This window comes from Panthera pardus, unplaced genomic scaffold (assembly GCF_024362965.1).
Source record: "Panthera pardus isolate Hobbes unplaced genomic scaffold, ASM2436296v1 HiC_scaffold_15, whole genome shotgun sequence".
Classification (NCBI taxonomy): domain Eukaryota; kingdom Metazoa; phylum Chordata; class Mammalia; order Carnivora; family Felidae; genus Panthera; species Panthera pardus.
In genome coordinates this window covers 9,706,963-9,724,654 of record NW_026526710.1, presented here as the reverse complement: position 1 = coordinate 9,724,654, position 17,692 = coordinate 9,706,963, and the positions used below count along the sequence as shown (strand labels likewise).

Below are 17,692 nucleotides of genomic sequence, written 5' to 3'. Positions count from 1 at the left end.
CGTCAAGATTCTCACAGATAAATTCTTTTAAAGCCTTAATTTCTAAGGAAAAAAGTACATTCTGGATAAAACATCTACGTTCAAAATTAATTGCACAGAGTCAAAATAACACGAGTTACTTGATTTGTTGACATTTATACCAAGATAAAATCAACTAGGTCATCAGATCATTTTTTTTTTTTTTTAATTTTTTTTTTTTTTTAACGTTTATTTATTTTTGAGACAGAGAGAGACAGAGCATGAACGGGGGAGGGTCACAGAGAGAGGGAGACACAGAATCTGAAACAGGCTCCAGGCTCTGAGTGGTCAGCACAGAGCCTGACGCGGGGCTCGAACCCACGGACCGTGAGATCATGACCTGAGCCGAAGTCAGACGCTTAACCGACCAAGCCACCCAGGCGCCCCCATCAGATCATTTTTTAGGTATCTGAATCCTCAAGCACTCAAACACCGAAATAATACTAAATTTAAAAGTGTTCATTTTTTAAGTCTCGCCATCACATTAAGCGAAGAACAAGGGAGCTTATGGTTGGCTACGGCTGTGGGTCACATCATCCTGCAGACTATGTGTGTTCCACTGACCTCAGTAGTAAAATGGTTCCTGATAACGTGGCTCTGTTAAACCATGACCTCACACTCACGTGTGGCTCTCATAAAGTCAGGACTCCCCCCACACATACACACTAGCCACCCCAGGAACAGATCAGCATCCAAGATGCAGGCTCTCAGCTCTGTACCACAGCGCTGTGCTTCACAAAGAACCGACACTCAGATGTCTGCTGAAGGAAAGAAAAAATGTTCAATCTGCCTTTCCTACTGACCTAGAGGGGTTCCGCTGTAAAACAGCCCCTGAGCCACTTCAGAGACTGGGCTATGTCAAGGAGCAACATAACAAATTAGACCGTTGTAACTTAGACGTACTCCCGCATGGCACTAACATCAGGTGAAAGTCAACGAGAGAGCAGTGGGGGATGAGTACCCCCTCATCCCCTGTGACGAGCAGAAGCTGCCTGACCTATAAACGAACAGATGGGAATTTCTAAATGGAGACCCAAAATGTCCTCTAGTCAAACTCAGCCGTGATGAAAGCTTGCAGCTGGGGGCTTCTCAACTATCCACTTGGTGATAGAAGGAAAGGTTCTCCAGATTGGGAGAGCAAGATTCCAGTCTCAGAGAGGGCCTGCAAACCCAGAAGATCCAAGGTACTTACTTCCAGCTGGAGGAAGAGTTCTGAAAGAGAGAAAACATGCAATTAGATTCGCTAGGCTGTGTCACCTTTCCAGACAGTGATGGTAGGATTCATTTAGAAGCAGTAATTGCTTTCTGAAAGCACCGTTACACAGAGCAACTGTTTCCATCAGTAAAGTGTTGATCGACGTGAAGGGGAAGGATGCAGAAACTCTCTAGTTACAATCTGGCCCTGAACAAAATCACTTCTGGCAGTTCTCCCCAAGGGCAAAAACAAGCAGTGGGAACCAAACTCCCCTGGCAAAATAAAACTGAAAGTTACCCCTTCTTTCACTCAGTAGGTACCCTCCAACAGTCCCACAGGGCAGGATGGGGCAGGAAGGAACAATGCCGTTTCTCCAGAAGCAGAATCAACACTGACGTTTTTAAAGCACGGGTGAAGTACTCTGCATGGCAAGGAAGGATATTCCCCTGAGAAGTCAGGGCAGAGGTTCTGAGCCCTTCCGGGGCTTTCTTCACGGGCCACCATGCCTGTGTGTGTGGCTGTGCCTCCACAGCAACACCCTGTGGGTCTCTGTTGCACTTCCAAGCTCCAGACCTCATGTGACCTCTGCACAGGCAGCTCCACCTCACTTACCAACCCCACCCCCCTCAGGCACCTACAAGTCTCCACCCAAGAGTATTCGACAGCTTACTCACCACCCACTATGTGCCAGGCCATTAGCAACCGTTTAACAGCAGCCCCCTCCCCCCCCCCCCACTACATCAGAAGGCCCTTGACAAAGCCAGCCCTTTAAACAAAAGGGGTCCATGGCACCTAATCTTTTCTGGGCGACAGTGGAGCTGCTGCATAGGTCACAAAGACTGCCAGTGAACCAACAACGCCAGGGGGCGCTGTTCATATTTTAGCACGGTCTCCTTCGTGAACATGATGAATCCTATGGATCCACTTGCCCATAAAAAAGCATATACGCACATCCACACGTAATTTCCTACAATCTGGAGTTTCAGGACTCCAGATTAACAATTCAGACCTCAATAGATATTGAATAGGAAGTTTAAATGAAGAGGGGTGCCTGGCTGGCTCAGTCAATGAAGCACACAACTCAATCTCAGGGTCATGAGTTCAAGTCCCACACTGAGTGTAGAGCCTACTTAAAATGTAAAAAAAAAAAAAAAAAAAGAAAATTTCAACAAGGCAAGAGATGAGCCACTCATTATTTTCTAACTTCTCCAGAAGCCCTGATCACTTTGGTCCTAGGATCACCGAGCACGTGAGCCCAAGCACACGCAGCCCAACGTGCTGGCCCCAACGGCTTTAGATGCACAAACAACCTGACACAGCAAGTCTGCGCCCTTGTCAGAAATCACACCCGAACCAAGTCAAACTGGCAATCAGCTTTCGGGGTCAGTGATGGTTGTTTTACTTAAAACAGCCATGCACCAACACAACTAGAGCAGGTGGATTATCTCTGCCCAGAACGTGGTCTTTCAGGCTCAAGCTGTGACTGATCTGGGAGCTCTTCTGCATGTGTATCCGGGGGCAGGGGAGAGAGATGTTTCTGAAAGGACACACGAGGACAGGACTGAACGTGGAATTAAGGGAAGCAGCTCAATACTCATGCTGCAGTTCTGGCTTCAGAAAAGTGGCTCACGTCCATTTCCTTTCCTTACTTGTATCTTAAACCAATTCCATGAGGTATTCGTATCCCCCCTACAGATGGGGCAATTGGGGCTCCAAGAGCAAATTATTGCTTAAAGGCTCAAGACCTAAAGTGCAAAGAGGAAGACCTAAACCTAGGGCCTCATGCCTCACCTCCTTTCCCTAATGCGGAACACCGGGAAGAGGGCTGAGGATCTCAAAGATGTCCCAAGGAGATGCCTCAAGAAGTCAGAGTGCAGTGGGGACAACCACAGGGGCAGGCAGGCGGATGTGGGCGCACAGAAGGCCAATGGCTGTACTTCCATTTTCCCCGCGCCTCTTGCACCCCTCCGCTACCTTTCTGCTGTTGGGTGTACGCGGGACATCTACTCCCTGGAGAGAGGGAAAAGTTCCACCAGCAGAAAGCCGGAAAGACAATGGAACAGAAAGCAAGAGGACAGCAGCCTGAGGAGCAACACCCAGACAGCATCTGCAGACCCAGCATTAGGTCCCCCCAGACCCCCCCCCCCCCCGAGCAGGAACAGGCACTACGTGGGCGCTCGAAATTGAATGCTTACAGAACATTTCCCATAGGACCAGGAATCTGTGTTTACACACTTTGAACAATCATCACATCTTACTTTTTGCATGATTCTTTATTGACCTCAGAATGTTCCTTAACTTACCCATGTTTGCACGTCTTTTGTCAATGAAATAGCACATTTCCTAAAGTCAAGGACAAGGTGTTCCACTACTTTTTTGCTCAGAGCTTGAATGTAGCAGGTGCTCCACAAATTCTTAACGAACACACGTACTGTGTACTATAACGAACCAAGGTGTGCTCTTCCCGTAAATGCTTGTAACACTCAAGAGGAAAAAAAAAAAAAACAGAGGACACCCCTTCCTCCCAGAGCAGGGAATGCCAAAAGAAGCAAACTTCAAACAAGAGTGAAACAAGCTCGATTCTTTCCCATGTCAGCTCCTCTCATGGTACATTCAGCCAGCCAAGCAGACGTGAGACAGAACGTGTAAGACTGCTTAACCTGGGGGCGCCAGGGAGCATAACTGACTTCAAGGAGCCAGCTGGGGGTTCCAGGGAGTATAACCGACCGTAAGGAGCCAACACTAATAAGCTTAACTACAGGTTGTTCGTTGGCCACTGGAAAAAAGATGTCCCAGCTTTACCCAACTGCACCTCTGGTCTCTCTTCCCCAACCCCTCCACCATACCCAAGGATTATCTGAGATGCATGCTGGACAGCAGCTCTCATGACATTACATCGATAATCAGCAAAAGGAGGAACACTTAAAGATGATTTACTTCCACCTAAGACAGAGCCTCACCTGCGTTTCGAATCCTCTCTTTGTACTGCTGATCTAGTTTTTTCATCCTCTTCTGATATTCCTGTAACGTACCTGATTTTGAGATGTACAAAATAAAACGTATTTTGAATATCAATCTGTTTTACATTTTAGTTCCTAAAATTATCTTATAGTACCCACAGTGACTATTTTAATAACCTCAAAGTAAAACACAAACCAAGGAAAGGCACAGGCAAACAGAACTAACTGCTCTGGTTCTCAACCAAGGCCAACAACAGAAATCACCCCACCTAGTGGATTAAGACTCTCTAGCAAGTGAGAGGAAGTCAAAAGGTGCAGGATTGAAATGATTCTGATCACCTGCTGCCACTTTGAGTCAATGGGCTTCCCTTTCCTGAGCTCATTCTTCTTCAGTAAGGCCTAGAACTTTCAGTAGGACCATCCAGTAGAACTTTCCCTACAATGGTGGAAACATCCTATGTTGCACTGTCCAATATGGTAGCCACTAGTCATATGTAGCTATTGAGCACTTGGAATGTAGCTAGCACAACTGAGGAACAGAATTATTAATTTCAGTTCATTAAATTTAAATAGCCACACATGGCCAGTGACAATTCTGGATAGCTTGGGTATAGATTTTCACCAAATATCTACTCGTGTCATTGCTTTTCCCTAAAGCAGCTAATTACACGGGTCACTATTATCATGGAAAATATTTTCCCGATCATGACATATTTGCAGGGTATGTTAATGGCATCTTTTTCAAAATCCCTCACTCAACCATGCCAGGTATGCCTTATAGCCTTGCTAGAGGAGAATATATTTCTTGCCCCACAAGAAACCCACTGTCCCCATGGTGCTAGCCATCCCTCATGGGTAATCTCATCTACTTCGACCTTCTGCATCTTGTTTAAAACAAATTTAAACAAGAGAAAGTGGGGTGCCTAAGGTCAAATTTCCAGAAAGCAGCGAAGCTGGGATTCAAACCCGTGACGGCACTTGAGAGCCTATGCTCTTAACCTGATGCCGAACTGTCTTTAGCAAGAAACAGCACAAAATACAGTCCACTTCTAATTTACCAAGCAAACAAGAGAAAACACACACAGTAGGGATAACCCACAGTTCGCCAGCAATTAGTTTAGAAAGTACTGTACCACTTCACACATTCTTTGGTAACAATGTCTCTCCCAAAAATGTCTAGCTTTAGGCGCACAGTGTTTTTCAGTTCATGCTCTTCCAAAGGGTCTGAGATTTTGAAAAGGTGAAAATTACTGCTTTACTGACAGAAGTAAGCAAAATGCATACCGGACAGCTAAAATCAGGCAGACCAAATTTTAAATCACTCCCACAGAGGAGTGAAAGATTTCAAAGGTTTGCAATACTAAGCATACTTAGAAGTGAAGGGTTAAACACACCAACCTTCCTGAAGTTGTTGCAACTGTCTCTTGAGAGAAGCCAGTTTATCCTGATACATCCTGTTAAAAAAAAAAAAAAAAAGCCACACTGAAAAACACTAATATTGAATTCCAAAATAATCTACATACAGGAATTACCTGGATTGTTATGGGAATGTCATAAACGTCCTTTAGTGAACAGAGAAAACTGGAGAGTCTGCCAGCTGGTTTAAAATGTACCAGCAGCTAAAGGGATCAGAAAAGGACAAGGATTCTGTGTTCTGGAATCCTAACTCAGTGTTGTAGTTTCCTGTGTTCTCTATCCCACCTTTAGAGAATCAGTCTGAAACCCACAAACATGAAGACCCACAAATTTTAATAAATAAGCAACAATAGGCAAGAAGTTATAGAGAAATTGAAAAGTGTGGTGCCATTTTCTTGTGGATTTAGAGGTATCCACAAGAGGTATAAATACACACACAAACGCAGCAAAGGCCTAAACACAGCCCTTATATCAACTCTACAACTACATTCTAAGTTCCAAACGAGTCAGGTTATGCCTTTGGCATGTTTTTCTACGTAGATGTCATAGTTGGTACAAACACCAAGTTAATAAACCTTCCTGTCATTTTTAAAAGCACTACCTTCCAGGATCAGAGAAATAATAGTAATTCAGTAACAAAGTTAAAATGTAGGATTTGTTTGCAGCCCCAGCTGGATAAGAACACATAACACACACCAACAGCCTAGTGTGCTATTTTTTCCCCCTCACACCGAATGGATTATAGGCAATTATTCACTCCGCCAAGTCTGTTTGAATGGTAGATCCCACGAGTAAATCGTATTTTAACAATATTTTTGCTTCTATCTGAAAAACACCCCCACTTTGACACTGACAAAAATAAGATTTGCAACCTGAATGAACACTGTCCAACAGAGAAGCAGCACACCAGCTTTTTGATTGCTCAAGTGAGGGCTGTAAATACAACCCCACTATTTGTATAGGTTGGGGGAAGAGTGAAACACAATCTAGGAATTCCACAGGAGAGCTGATCAAAAGATCCGGGAGAATTCTGATGCACTCTCAAGGCTCACCTTGAATCATACAAGGCATTAAATTTTAATCAAAAATGTTTGTGTATCCAATATATTCCAAATGTTTATTTTCGAGAGAGAGCATGAGCCAGAAAGAAAGGGACGGAGTGGGGGATAGGGGATGCAAAGCAGGCTCCAAGTTGACAGCAGTGACCCTGACGTGGGGCTCAAACTCACAAACTGTAAGATCAGGACCTGAGCTGAAGTCGGACGCTAAACTGACTGAGCCACCCAGGCACCCCCTGTATGCGATATTAAGGGGCACGCTGAATTAAAATACGGTCTCAAAAGAATGCTTAAACATGGTGAGTACAGGAGAGGAAACAAATGTGTAAACTGCACGCAGGAAGTATCTGGAGCCCAGCGCACTAAATTTTCCACCGCAGAGTGCAGTTAACAACGCCTTTGAGTTCTGAATCCGTCTTTGAAAGGGAATATGAACAGACCGAAAAGCAAAATAAGTGCAGATTTGGGAAAAGGTACACTAAACTGACTGAAATGGTTTGAGGTGAAAATGGTTCAAAATAAGTCGGTAAAAAGCCTGGAAAGAATAAAAATAAAAAGCAAGCACAGCCCACGTGGTCTCTCAAAATAAGCAAACAATAAAAAAAAAAGTAATTCTTCTTTATTCAGCATGGGTGGGTGGAATTTAGCTGAGCTACCCCTTTGGATTCCAAAGCGTGAAAAGGGTAACAGAATCCAGATGATGGTCACGAAACATTTGCAAATAGGACCTACAAAAAAAAAAAGAATGTGGATCATCTGGTTTAAAGATTAAGAATCTAAAGTCAAATCAAGATCCTCAAAATACATTCAACAAATACTTATGGGATATATTTTATACAGTCTTCCATCTGTGTTTACATTAAAACGAGTGGTTTCAGTTTCTCTGGGCACATTTAGAGAAGGCTTGAGTGTGGACGTGGGACAAGCGGAAAGAGCACTGGAGCAGGAGTCAGGGGCCATGCTCTCCCGGCACCCAGCACACCTTCAGCTCTAGGTGGAATAAACAGGACACACCCTTGATGCTGAGTTATGGTTTTCACATTTAAAAAAAACAAAAAGGGGAGCCTGGGTGGCTCAGTCGGTTAAGCATCCAACTTCAGCTCAAGCCATGATCTCACGGTTCGTGGGTTCAAGCCCCACATCGGGCTCTGTGCCGACAGCTCGGACCCTGGAGCCTGCTTCGGATTCTGTGTCTCCCTCTCTCTGCTCCTCCCCCTACCCTCAAAAACAAACTTGAAAATTTTTTTAAATGAAAACGTTCTCTCCTGCTACATGGCCCATCCCCAAGGTTCTTCCAAACCAGAGAAGATTCTTTTAACAGGAGGACTGATTAAATATGACAAATTTAAAGGGGGAAATTGCACACGCGCATGTGCGCGCACACAGTCTTTGGAAGCTCTATGGTCAAAACCATACTCAACGTCACTATAAAGATTTCCTGGTCAGTTCTGTATTCCAAACAAGAAATAAAAGATCCATACTCACTGTTCCTTCATTTCTACATAGTCTTCTTCATCATGCTTTGCCAGGTCAGTTTCACTAGCGTCCTCAGTGTCTGAAGTAAAACCAAGGAAGAAAAGCTTGTTAAAATCACAGTTCATGAAGTTGGCATCACCTGACACAGTAACACTTAAACTTCTATAAAATGGATGCAGACCTGCAAGAAACCATCAGTGGAAAATATTAGTTACTTCAGGAAAGAAAATACCATTTCCGACGTATACATGGCCGGATTTACGCAAAGAGCTGCCTTTATGCGAAGCGCAACCAGAGAACAGGGTGCATCGGATGTTGGCAGTCACGGTCAAGTCTGCTACTTCTGCAGAAGCCACACTGGCAGGCCAGGAAAAGGAGATGTGTCAGATGGGAAAACTACAGGCAGCCAGGCCTTGCTCAGTACTCCAACCTAGTAAGTACACGCTCTTCTGGTCTATGCCTGGTGTGAGCCCTGTAACGCATTTCACATCACATATACAAAAGAGAACACAAACCAACGAACCCTAAGAACTGAACTATTTTCAAAGTCACAGCTAAAGGGAAAAGAAAGGAGACAAGATAAACAACAGAAACTGCTTCAGAACACATTAAACACTGTTCTTAGAATAAGTAAATAGTGAACTGTCTCATTTCAACAGTCCTATTTGAGGGGGGAAATCAATTCTGGCTTCACTGCTCCCCCTTGTGGGCCTTAACAGCAGTTACAAGTGATTCACATTCAAAATCTCCCCTTAAGGCCCTTCTTCAAATGTAGTTTAAACCAAATGCAGTTAGTTGCTTCAACTTTATTACCTGCACATGTCGCTGCCTTTTTTTAAGGCCGCTGCCCATCCAACTCTCCACAAAGCATTCTCCACTCTTTCAGTCAAGAGACCTTCACGGAATTCCTGTCATATGCCAGCCACTGTAGTTGGCACGTGGCACAGTGAGATGAATAAAACACATTCCTCATTCCAGACAGCTGGTTCAACCTTTTGCTCCACAGCCCTGTTTGGTGCCAGAATATTCCACCCATACGACGGTCTCTTTTTTCTCCCCTGGTCCTTTTTCTTTTGTTCCCCTTTCTCCTCCAGGACGTCCTTCCTCAATTCCCTCCAAAACAGTCTTCCTGACACTTACCGAAGTGCAAAGCCCCGTTTGAAAAGCAAGGCTCTGAGAAGCAGTAATGATAATGCAAAAGAGCGTGGAACTGAAAACACAACGCCACCTGGGCACCATCAAGCAAATCCCCACTTACACCTGTGCCTGCGTCCCCAGTGATGAAAACACCCACCGAGTACCAGGCCAAGTACTTTCTGCACAGATCTCCTTTAATCCTCACACCTACAATAGGAAGCCCCGTCACAGCTGGAGAAACTGAGGCGGAAAGCTTAAGTCAGTCCTCTAAGGTTACAAAGCTGGGTTCCGTGAGCCAAATTTACACCTAAGATCCGGCGGATTCCAGGTCCCGTTCTTTTAAGCAAACTGGACTCTCAACCTGCACTGCGCGACCCAAAGGAGGGCTGGCTAAAGCATTTCCCCGAGGGTGGAGCGTCGGAGGGAGCAACTTGGGAACCTGGAAGCCCAACTGGGCTTTGCTGTGGTCTCTCGGGAACTAAAATGCGGAGGGCAGCTCAAGGTACCCCACGGAAGTCCTCCTCATTCCCACCAGTAAAGACTTGAGGCTCACCAGAGACGGTCGGAAGGAGAGGAGCAGAGTCTTAAATGGACCTCCAGCTCTGACACCAGCTCCCCAAGTCCCCCGGTCCCATAACTGTCAGGGTACGATGTCTCCACCACGGCCTCTACCCCAGCGCAGGTGGGGGGAACTTCCTCCCGGCGGCCCCTTCACCTCCCCCAGTCCCGGAGGTCGCCCCGCCCCTCTCCCGTGCACCCCCACCCACCCCCGCAGCGGTCCCACGCCCGCCGCGGGCTGCTGAGCCAGCCGGAGGACGCACCTTCGTCGGACTCTCGGCCCCGGCAGCTGCGCTCGTCGTCCTCGGCGCTCTCCAGCTCTTCGTCCTCCTCCGGGTAATACTCCGGGGCCGGCGGCGCTCCAGCCGGGGCCGGAGCCGGAGCCAACAGCCCCGCGGCACTCATGTCGCCACTGGCCGCTGCTGAGCGTGTCACCCGGGGACCGCAGCCGCGCGCCCTGCCGACTCGACGCCCGCCTACCGGCCCCCGAGGGAGCCGCCAACTCGAAGAGCGGCAGCCGCGGCGACCCCTTCCCCGTCTCCGCCAAGCTCCGCCCCGCGCGCCCGCGCTCGGCAACGGGGACCTCGCGCCGGCGGTGACTTCCGGGTCGCAAGCTGTCCGAGAACCGCCTGACTCCATCATCCTTGAGGGGGTGGACGGGCTGCCCCCTTCGCCTTAACCTCAGCCCTTTCATCGCCGTCCTAAAATCCTCACTGGGTAGTGGGGAGGGGCGGAGACAAGTTCTCTAGAATTAGGCAAATCCTTGGACAGGCCTGGCCGCAGCCAGGACCCCGAAGCTGGAAGGCGCTCTGTTTCCAGAAGTAGCCGCCAGGCGGCGCAAGGAGCCAGACCTAAAGCGAGGGTCCTCTGCGACCTGAGAGACAGAAGGGTTGAAACCTCCTGTCAGGTGGAGGTGGTCTCTTTAGTTGAAACAGGTTAACGACGTGAACCATCCCATTTATAGGTCGAGAAACGTTGACATCTAGAATTTTCGTGATCATCCGCCCTCCCGCCCCCCCGCCCCGAGCCTAGCTCCTCCCCTAATTGGAGCTTTATTAAAAGAGAACTAAAAGACAAGGATGCTGATATTCCATCCTGGGGTCAGTAAAATGGTGTTTTCCCAGTCTGTAGGAGTCCTGTTTGTGTAGGCATGCTCAATAAGGTATTCTCCGATTTTACAGATGAGGAAAGAACGTTTGCCTAAAAAGTGGCAGCGTCCAGTCTGCCTTGTTTACACGAGCACACCCAAGCACGGTATGTCTGTACATTACTGCTGCCTCAATTTCTTAGAGTATTAATTTTTTAAAAGGTTCTTTTCCCCGTCCAATGACTTGCTAACCAATCCTCAACTGAGCAAGTGGAACATTTGCCTGCAGGAAGTTAATTAGGCTAACGTAAGGAACATGATGTGTGGAAACTTAGAAAACAAAGACAGCTGAATACCTGCTTGAATTAATTGGTGTGATTCCTTCTGAGTAGGAGATACTGTGTTATAAGCTTTGCTTGATGAACAAATTTAGGATGTCCTTTGTCTAGTTGTGGGTAGCAGGAAAATGGTTAAAGAAGCTGGCCCAGAGGATGTTTACTTGTACAAAGTAACCCTGCCCCTTATGTTACACCCAAGTCTCCAAAGAATAAGTAACTTACAAGTAGGTTGAACGCAGATGTAAAACCCAGGATGGAATCCCATATCCTGATTCTCAGCTCCCTTGTGACCAAATTCATCTCTGAATGGGACCCTAAAGAGTGTGCTCAAAGTGAAAAAAATGTATTCTCATCCTATTTATTTTGACATTTCTTATTTCCTACCTTAATGAAAATGTTAGCTCTGTTGTAGATTTTTCCTCCCAAGAAAACTCCAGAATTTCTAAAATAGAATGTTGCAGTGTCTTTCCATGACTTCAGAGATCTTCTGAAGCTCCTTCTAAATAAAAGTCATTCTCAGGGCTCACTATATATCCGCCATCTATATTTAAACTAGGTTTTTAGAACTGTCTCTTGTCCAAAGGATGAAGTCATAGTCTATTTTTATTTTAGATCACATCTAAATTATTTGTAATCAACTATATTGAGCAACTTAGGTTTCCATCAGTAGCAATAATCATAGACCAGAAAAAGCACCAACATTTTAGAAATTAGAGTTCACTGATATAATGAATCAAAAAAAAAGAAAAAAGAGATTTGACTTCATTGCTAATTGGTTTCAAGACACTGGAATATTTATCTTGCTTATGTTTTCTATCTTGATTGCAAATAACATCTGCTAATGGTCATGCATTTCTTTTTTTATACGGATAGACACAACTGAACACTGGTAGTGAAATCTTACTCCATTTTTTCAATCCATTTTGCCAACTGTAGAATTGGTAGGATGAGCTCTTAACTAACATATACTCTTTAAGAGAAGGAAAAGTTCTCGTGACTTTAGTCTTACCTAACCTTTATGAGTTAAATAATTTTGGACAGTTTCTCTAGGCCTGAAAAATCAAGTTCCCTCAGAACCACCATGCATTTTTGGCATTTCCAAAATGCCAGTCACACTGATCAGGAGGCACCTACTTCAGAATTCATCTTAAACGGAGTCTTGCCAGCCTCCTTTCCACAGGCCCTCTCTGTACATCCCAGCATCCCAATTTAAAGGGGAGCATTGTAATTGGAATGGAGTATGATTTTAAAACACTAGGGAAAATCTGTACAGTGTTCAGAACACAAATTTTGTCAGGAGTGAAAGTCAAAAAAGAGTTATGTTGGCGAGTTTCCTGAGAACAAAGTCCTGTATACATCTGACAACGCTTAGGATCAAATTGTTCCTGAAATGAAACAATTTCTTCACAAAATGCTGAATTGTCAAAGTCCATACACTTTGGGGTTTATGAGTTAAGGTAGCGGTTTTCAGTTAGCCGTATCGATTTAATCAACATATCCAGCTTCAAAAAATATAAAGAACGGCTCTAAGTAGCACGATGCACTTTTACCCCCAGCAGGTGAAAGGAGTCTGATTACCACAGGTTGCACTTTGACCATTAGTTCACACGGAATCATTAAAACATGTGGCCCTGAAAACGAATATGCTGACTAAGCTTGCTGAAGCCTACCGCGCAGTTCCTGTTCCCACAGTCAAAACGATTATCAAAACCCACAAACTGATTATTTCTAAAGTTTTGTCCTTGTACCTCCCAAAATGGGCCCCATCAGTATTGAATGCTTACTTGGTCACAGTATACATCCAGTATAAAGATTTTTTTTTTTCCCAACAGCTTTAAACTGACGTCTGTCGAACGCAACATAAGGGCAACTCCCTTGCCAAGGATATGAAAACAATTTAAATCCAGGAACTATTTACAAGTCCTGGGTGAATAAATGTTAATATTAACCAATGGCAGAATTTCTTAGGAAGCTGAGCAATAATGGAAGAAAGAGGACCTCCTCAAAGGCTCTTCCCTGGTGGTTCCTAGGAATCCCAGGGGTCCTTGGCCTCTGGGAGACTCCCAAGAAAAGCAAAGGCGCCGAGGAGTGCCATGAACTTTGACCCCAGCCAGCACAAACAAGGTTGACCGCACCCCAGGCGGGCCAGCAGGGTGACTGAAGTTGCGAGGTCTTCCGCGTCTGAGGAAACCCCGCCCCGCTCCGCCCCGCCCACCGCCAGCTCCGCCAATCCTCAGGCGCCATCGACGGCTCGGCTACCCAGGCACCTCCAATCAAGTACCTATATCCGGCCCGGGGCCTGGGCCCCGCGGTCAGGGGAGGTCAGTAGAGAGCCTATCGGAGCCAAGCTGGGGGCGTGGTCGGGGGCAGGGGGCGGGCGGACTGAGACCGCGGGGCGGAGCGCGCTCTGCGCAGTCGGGTGCGATTGGCCACCCCTGGCAGGAGCCGCACCTCGGACAGCAGCAGCGGCAGCCGCGGGAGGGTCCGTGTGGCGCCCGGCGGCGACGGCGGCGGGGTCCTGCGTGACAAGAGTGGGACCAGACACCGAGACCGCGGGCGGAGGTCCGCGCGGCCGTACCCGGCACTGAGCGGCGCGACCCGGGGATCCTCCGGGGGACGAGCGGCAGAAGAGCGACTCGGGAACAAGTGTGCGAGAGGAAGCGGCGGTGGCGACGCCGGGCCCGGGAGTGGTGACAGCAGGTCTGAGGTGAGAGCACCGGGGCGCGGGACGGTGACGGAGTGAGCCGAGGTGAGGGGACCCTGGGCGGAGTGAGGTCGGGAGGACTCGAGCGAGGAGAGTTCGGGAGCGGGTTTGTCGGGACTGGGGAGAGGGGACTCGGAGAGGAGCGCGCAGCGCGGGTCTCAGCGGGGACCCCGAGAGGGCTTGGGACAGCGGGTCCAGTGGAGGGGGGAGGGTCCCCTAGAGGGCTTGGGACCTCGGGTGTGAAGGGAGGGGACTCCAAGAGGGACCGGGACAGCGGGTCTCAGGGGAACCCCGAGACTGCTTGGGACAGCGGGTCCGGTGGGGGGGTCCCCTAGAGGGCTTGGGGCAGCGGGTCTGATGGGAGGGACCCCCGAGAGAGACCGGGACAGGGGGCCTGGGGTGGGGGTGTCTCCGAGAGGGCTTGCAAAAGCAGGTTTGATGGAAGGGACCCCCTAGAGGGGCCGGGACAGAGGGTCTGGGGGGGGGGGGGGAGGAGGGGCTCCCGAGAGGGCTTGCAAAAGCAGGTCTGACGGGAGGGACCCCCCGAGAGGGGCCGGGACAGGGGGCCTGGGGGGGGGTGTCTCCGAGAGGGCTTAGGGCAGCGGGTCTGATGGGAGGGACCCCCCGAGAGGGGCTGGGACAGGGGGCCTGGGGGGGGGGAGTCTCCGAGAGGGCTTGCAAAAGCAGGTTTGATGGAAGGGACCCCCTAGAGGGGCCGGGACAGAGGGTCTCGGGGGAACCCCGAGACTGCTTGGGACAGCGGGTCCGGTGGGGGGGGTCCCCGAGAGGGCTTGGGGCAGCGGGTCTGATGGGAGGGACCCCCGAGAGGAGCCGGGACAGAGGGCGGGGGGGGGGGGTGTCTCCGAGAGGGCTTGCAAAAGCAAGTTTGATGGAAGGGACCCCGTAGAGGGGCCGGGACGGAGGGTCTCGGGGGGGGGGGGGGGGGGGAGGGGCTCCCGAGAGGGCTTGCAAAAGCAGGTCTGACGGGAGGGACCCCCGGGAGGGGCCGGGACAGCGGGTGTGAGGAGGACCCGGAGACGGGCTTCGGAGCGCGCGAGTGGACGTGGGAGAGGGGAGCGAGCCTGGGTCGGGGTCGCCGCGCTGAGTCAGGGACTGCGGGCAGCGCAGAGCGAGGGGACGCGTGCCACCCGCGGGGTCTGCAGTCAGCCGACCTCCTCGAGGGTGGTGTGTGAGACGTGGGACAGCCCGAGCCCTAGTGAGTCCGTGGAGCAGGGATTATGTAATGACACCTCTCCCAAGTAGAACGCAAGGGCCGGAGGGTCTGGCAGAAGCGCACAGATGTTGGCGAGAGCCAGAGGCCGCCTGCCCGACCTCTGGTTGGCCCCTTGGCTCCCCATTTGTTTCTCCGAGCTTGGCGTGGATGCCTCGAAAGCGAGGGGCTCCCTGACCTCGGTAACCTTAAAACCAGGACGTGAAAAGTTGGAGAGGGCTTCTCCAACTCACTACCAACCAGTTGAAAGGGAAAGGGATCCTTTTGGAGCCCCGTGTGGGATGGTGATGGTGATAGACCCTGCATGTCTCATTTTAGCTCAAGGAGCGAGGAAACGTTTTTAGGTTTAGCAGCACTTTGGTATCACTGTTTACAATGCAGGTTCAAAGGAACCAGACACTAAGTTTGACTGTTTAACTTTGCTGTGCTGGAGGCAGTGGGAAGGTCAAACTAAATTTTGAAACGAGGTATTGGAGTCGCTAAGCTAACGGCACTTTGCAATGAGATTTCTCATCCAGAAAAAGCCACCAAGACTGAGCTTCAGGCACAGTTCCAGGACTAGCTAAGGAGAGAGATAAGCCTATTTAAACCAGAAACTGCCCTGGTAGGAGGCAAGGGCGTACCTATTAAAATGCTGAAACCAATAGCCGAGAGCCAGAGGGGGTGGAAATTGGGGGGCAGCCTCCCACTTTGACGGATGTGAAAGTTAAACTAATGACCAGGCTAGTCGTTCACGATACTTAGGCTATGTTAATACTGCCCTGACTACCTTTCACGTGTTCCCTTGAACGCACACGACTTGTTACAGTTGTACCCAGTAGTTCGGCATTTGAAATTTTTAATCCTTTTCTCTGGGTGTTGTTCCTCCTCACCCCTTCTCTTTGCGACTGATTTCTGTTTTTACAGGAGCAGACTTAGAAACGGGATGGTTTGGGGGAAATAATGGGGAATGTCATTATCATCTCACGGTTAGATCTTTTCTTTGTTTCTGGTTTAGAATATGTCTTATTAGAAGCTTTCAGGGGCACCTGGGTGGCTCAGCCGGTTAAGCGTCAGACTTCAGCTCAGCTCATGTTCTCGTCCATCCCGAGTTCGACCCCGCGTCAGGCTCTGTGCTGACAGCTCAGAGCCTGGAGCCTGTTTCAGATTTTTGTCTGTCTGTCTGTCTGTCTGTCTGTCTGTCTCTCTCTCTCTCTCTCTCTCTCTCTCTCTCTGCCTGCCCCTCCCCCACTCGCGCTCATGCGTGTGCTCACGCCCACGCGTTCTCTCTCTCTCAAAAATAAATAAACACTAAAAAAAATTTTTTTTTAAAAGGAAGCTTTTGCTGTGTGTAATAATTGCCTGTTTCAACGGAGGGGGGAGACCTTATTTCCCCAAGACATAATGGAGAAGGCTTACATAGAACTGCCTATTTAAATCCAAGCCAGAAATTACTGAGGTCACTGTCTGTCATCAGGGTGATAGTAAATAGAGGACCTAAGGTGTGTTAAGTAGGATTATTTCATGTTAAATTTATTTCTCCAGAACCCTCAGCCAAATTCAAGTAAAAAATAAAGTTCATTAAGGCAAGAGGTTATTTACAAGGGGCAATGTCTTCATTATGTAGCGCACATAACTTATGACATGGTCTGTGGAAGGACTGGGAATCTCAGTACCAATAATTCTACAAAGTAATAGAAATGTCTGCGCAGATAAGCTCTTTGATCATACTTGTTAGCTCATTTCTGACTGGTACAAATGGTAGCCTCTTAAGACAAAACATTTAATTCCTTAGAAGAAAGTGTTCTGATACTCCCCTGAGTGATGACCAAAGCAGTCATTTCAGCCACATAACATTATGGTGCTGATCCAGAAACCACGAAGAGAGATTCATTGTAACAGAGTTTTTAGTGATAGAAAGGGCCTATAGTGACTTTTTATTCCTTGGGGTGATGAGTGGGTGGGTAGGAATTCTGTGGGAATTTATTTTCATTAATTTCACAAAATAAAACTACACTACGAGAAACTATAAATATGTGAAGTCATTACACCTATGTTCATTTATACTGTTTCTTTTCAATTAGGGGCACCTGGGTGGCTCGGTCAGTTGAGCATCTGACTCTTGATTTTGACTCAGGTCATGATCCCAGGGTCGTGGGATCCATGCTGAGTGTGGATCCTGCTTAAGAGTCTCTCCCTCTGTCTCCCCCTGCCCATCTCTGTCTCTCTCCCCAGCTCACGCGCTCTCGCTTTCTCTGAGATAAAAAGAAATAAATAAAAATTAAAAATACACGTGTACTGAAAAGAAGAAATTAAGAAGGAGCCTTCCACTTCCATATGAATTGTGGTTATAGCAACCACATAATTCAAGTCCTTGTTGGTCTGCAGTTCTCGAACTGTTCTTGCTCTTTGTTTGGCAGGATTCAAGGACTACCCAATAAGTACAATACCCACTTTACCCTTTTCTTTACCACTTGAGAGTACACAGTCAAACCATTGTCATCTCAGAGTCTGCCTTGATATCTAATTTGTTTT

At 48.0% G+C, this 17,692-nt stretch overlaps 2 protein-coding genes across 4 annotated transcripts in view; one reads left to right on the top strand and one right to left on the bottom strand.

Annotated features, from left to right (window-relative positions):
* SUDS3 (SDS3 homolog, SIN3A corepressor complex component) overlaps positions 1-10,392 on the bottom strand; it is a 42,144-nt gene extending 31,752 nt beyond the window's left edge. For all 3 annotated transcript variants that reach the window (XM_019467316.2, XM_019467314.2, XM_019467315.2), the window contains exons 1-5: positions 10,082-10,392; positions 8,133-8,202; positions 5,572-5,627; positions 4,174-4,245; positions 1,211-1,230 (exon numbers count right to left, since the gene is read on the bottom strand). In XM_019467316.2, coding sequence (XP_019322861.1) covers positions 1,211-1,230; positions 4,174-4,245; positions 5,572-5,627; positions 8,133-8,202; positions 10,082-10,223 — 360 coding nt within the window. In that variant the 5' untranslated portion in view covers positions 10,224-10,392. The remainder of the gene's footprint in view (positions 1-1,210; positions 1,231-4,173; positions 4,246-5,571; positions 5,628-8,132; positions 8,203-10,081) is intronic.
* Positions 10,393-13,838: 3,446 nt separating this feature from the next.
* The window catches only part of TAOK3 (TAO kinase 3), a 177,824-nt gene continuing 173,970 nt past the window's right edge, over positions 13,839-17,692 (top strand). The window contains exon 1 of the mRNA XM_019467317.2: positions 13,839-13,950. The gene's annotated coding sequence lies outside the window, so the exon portion shown is untranslated. The remainder of the gene's footprint in view (positions 13,951-17,692) is intronic.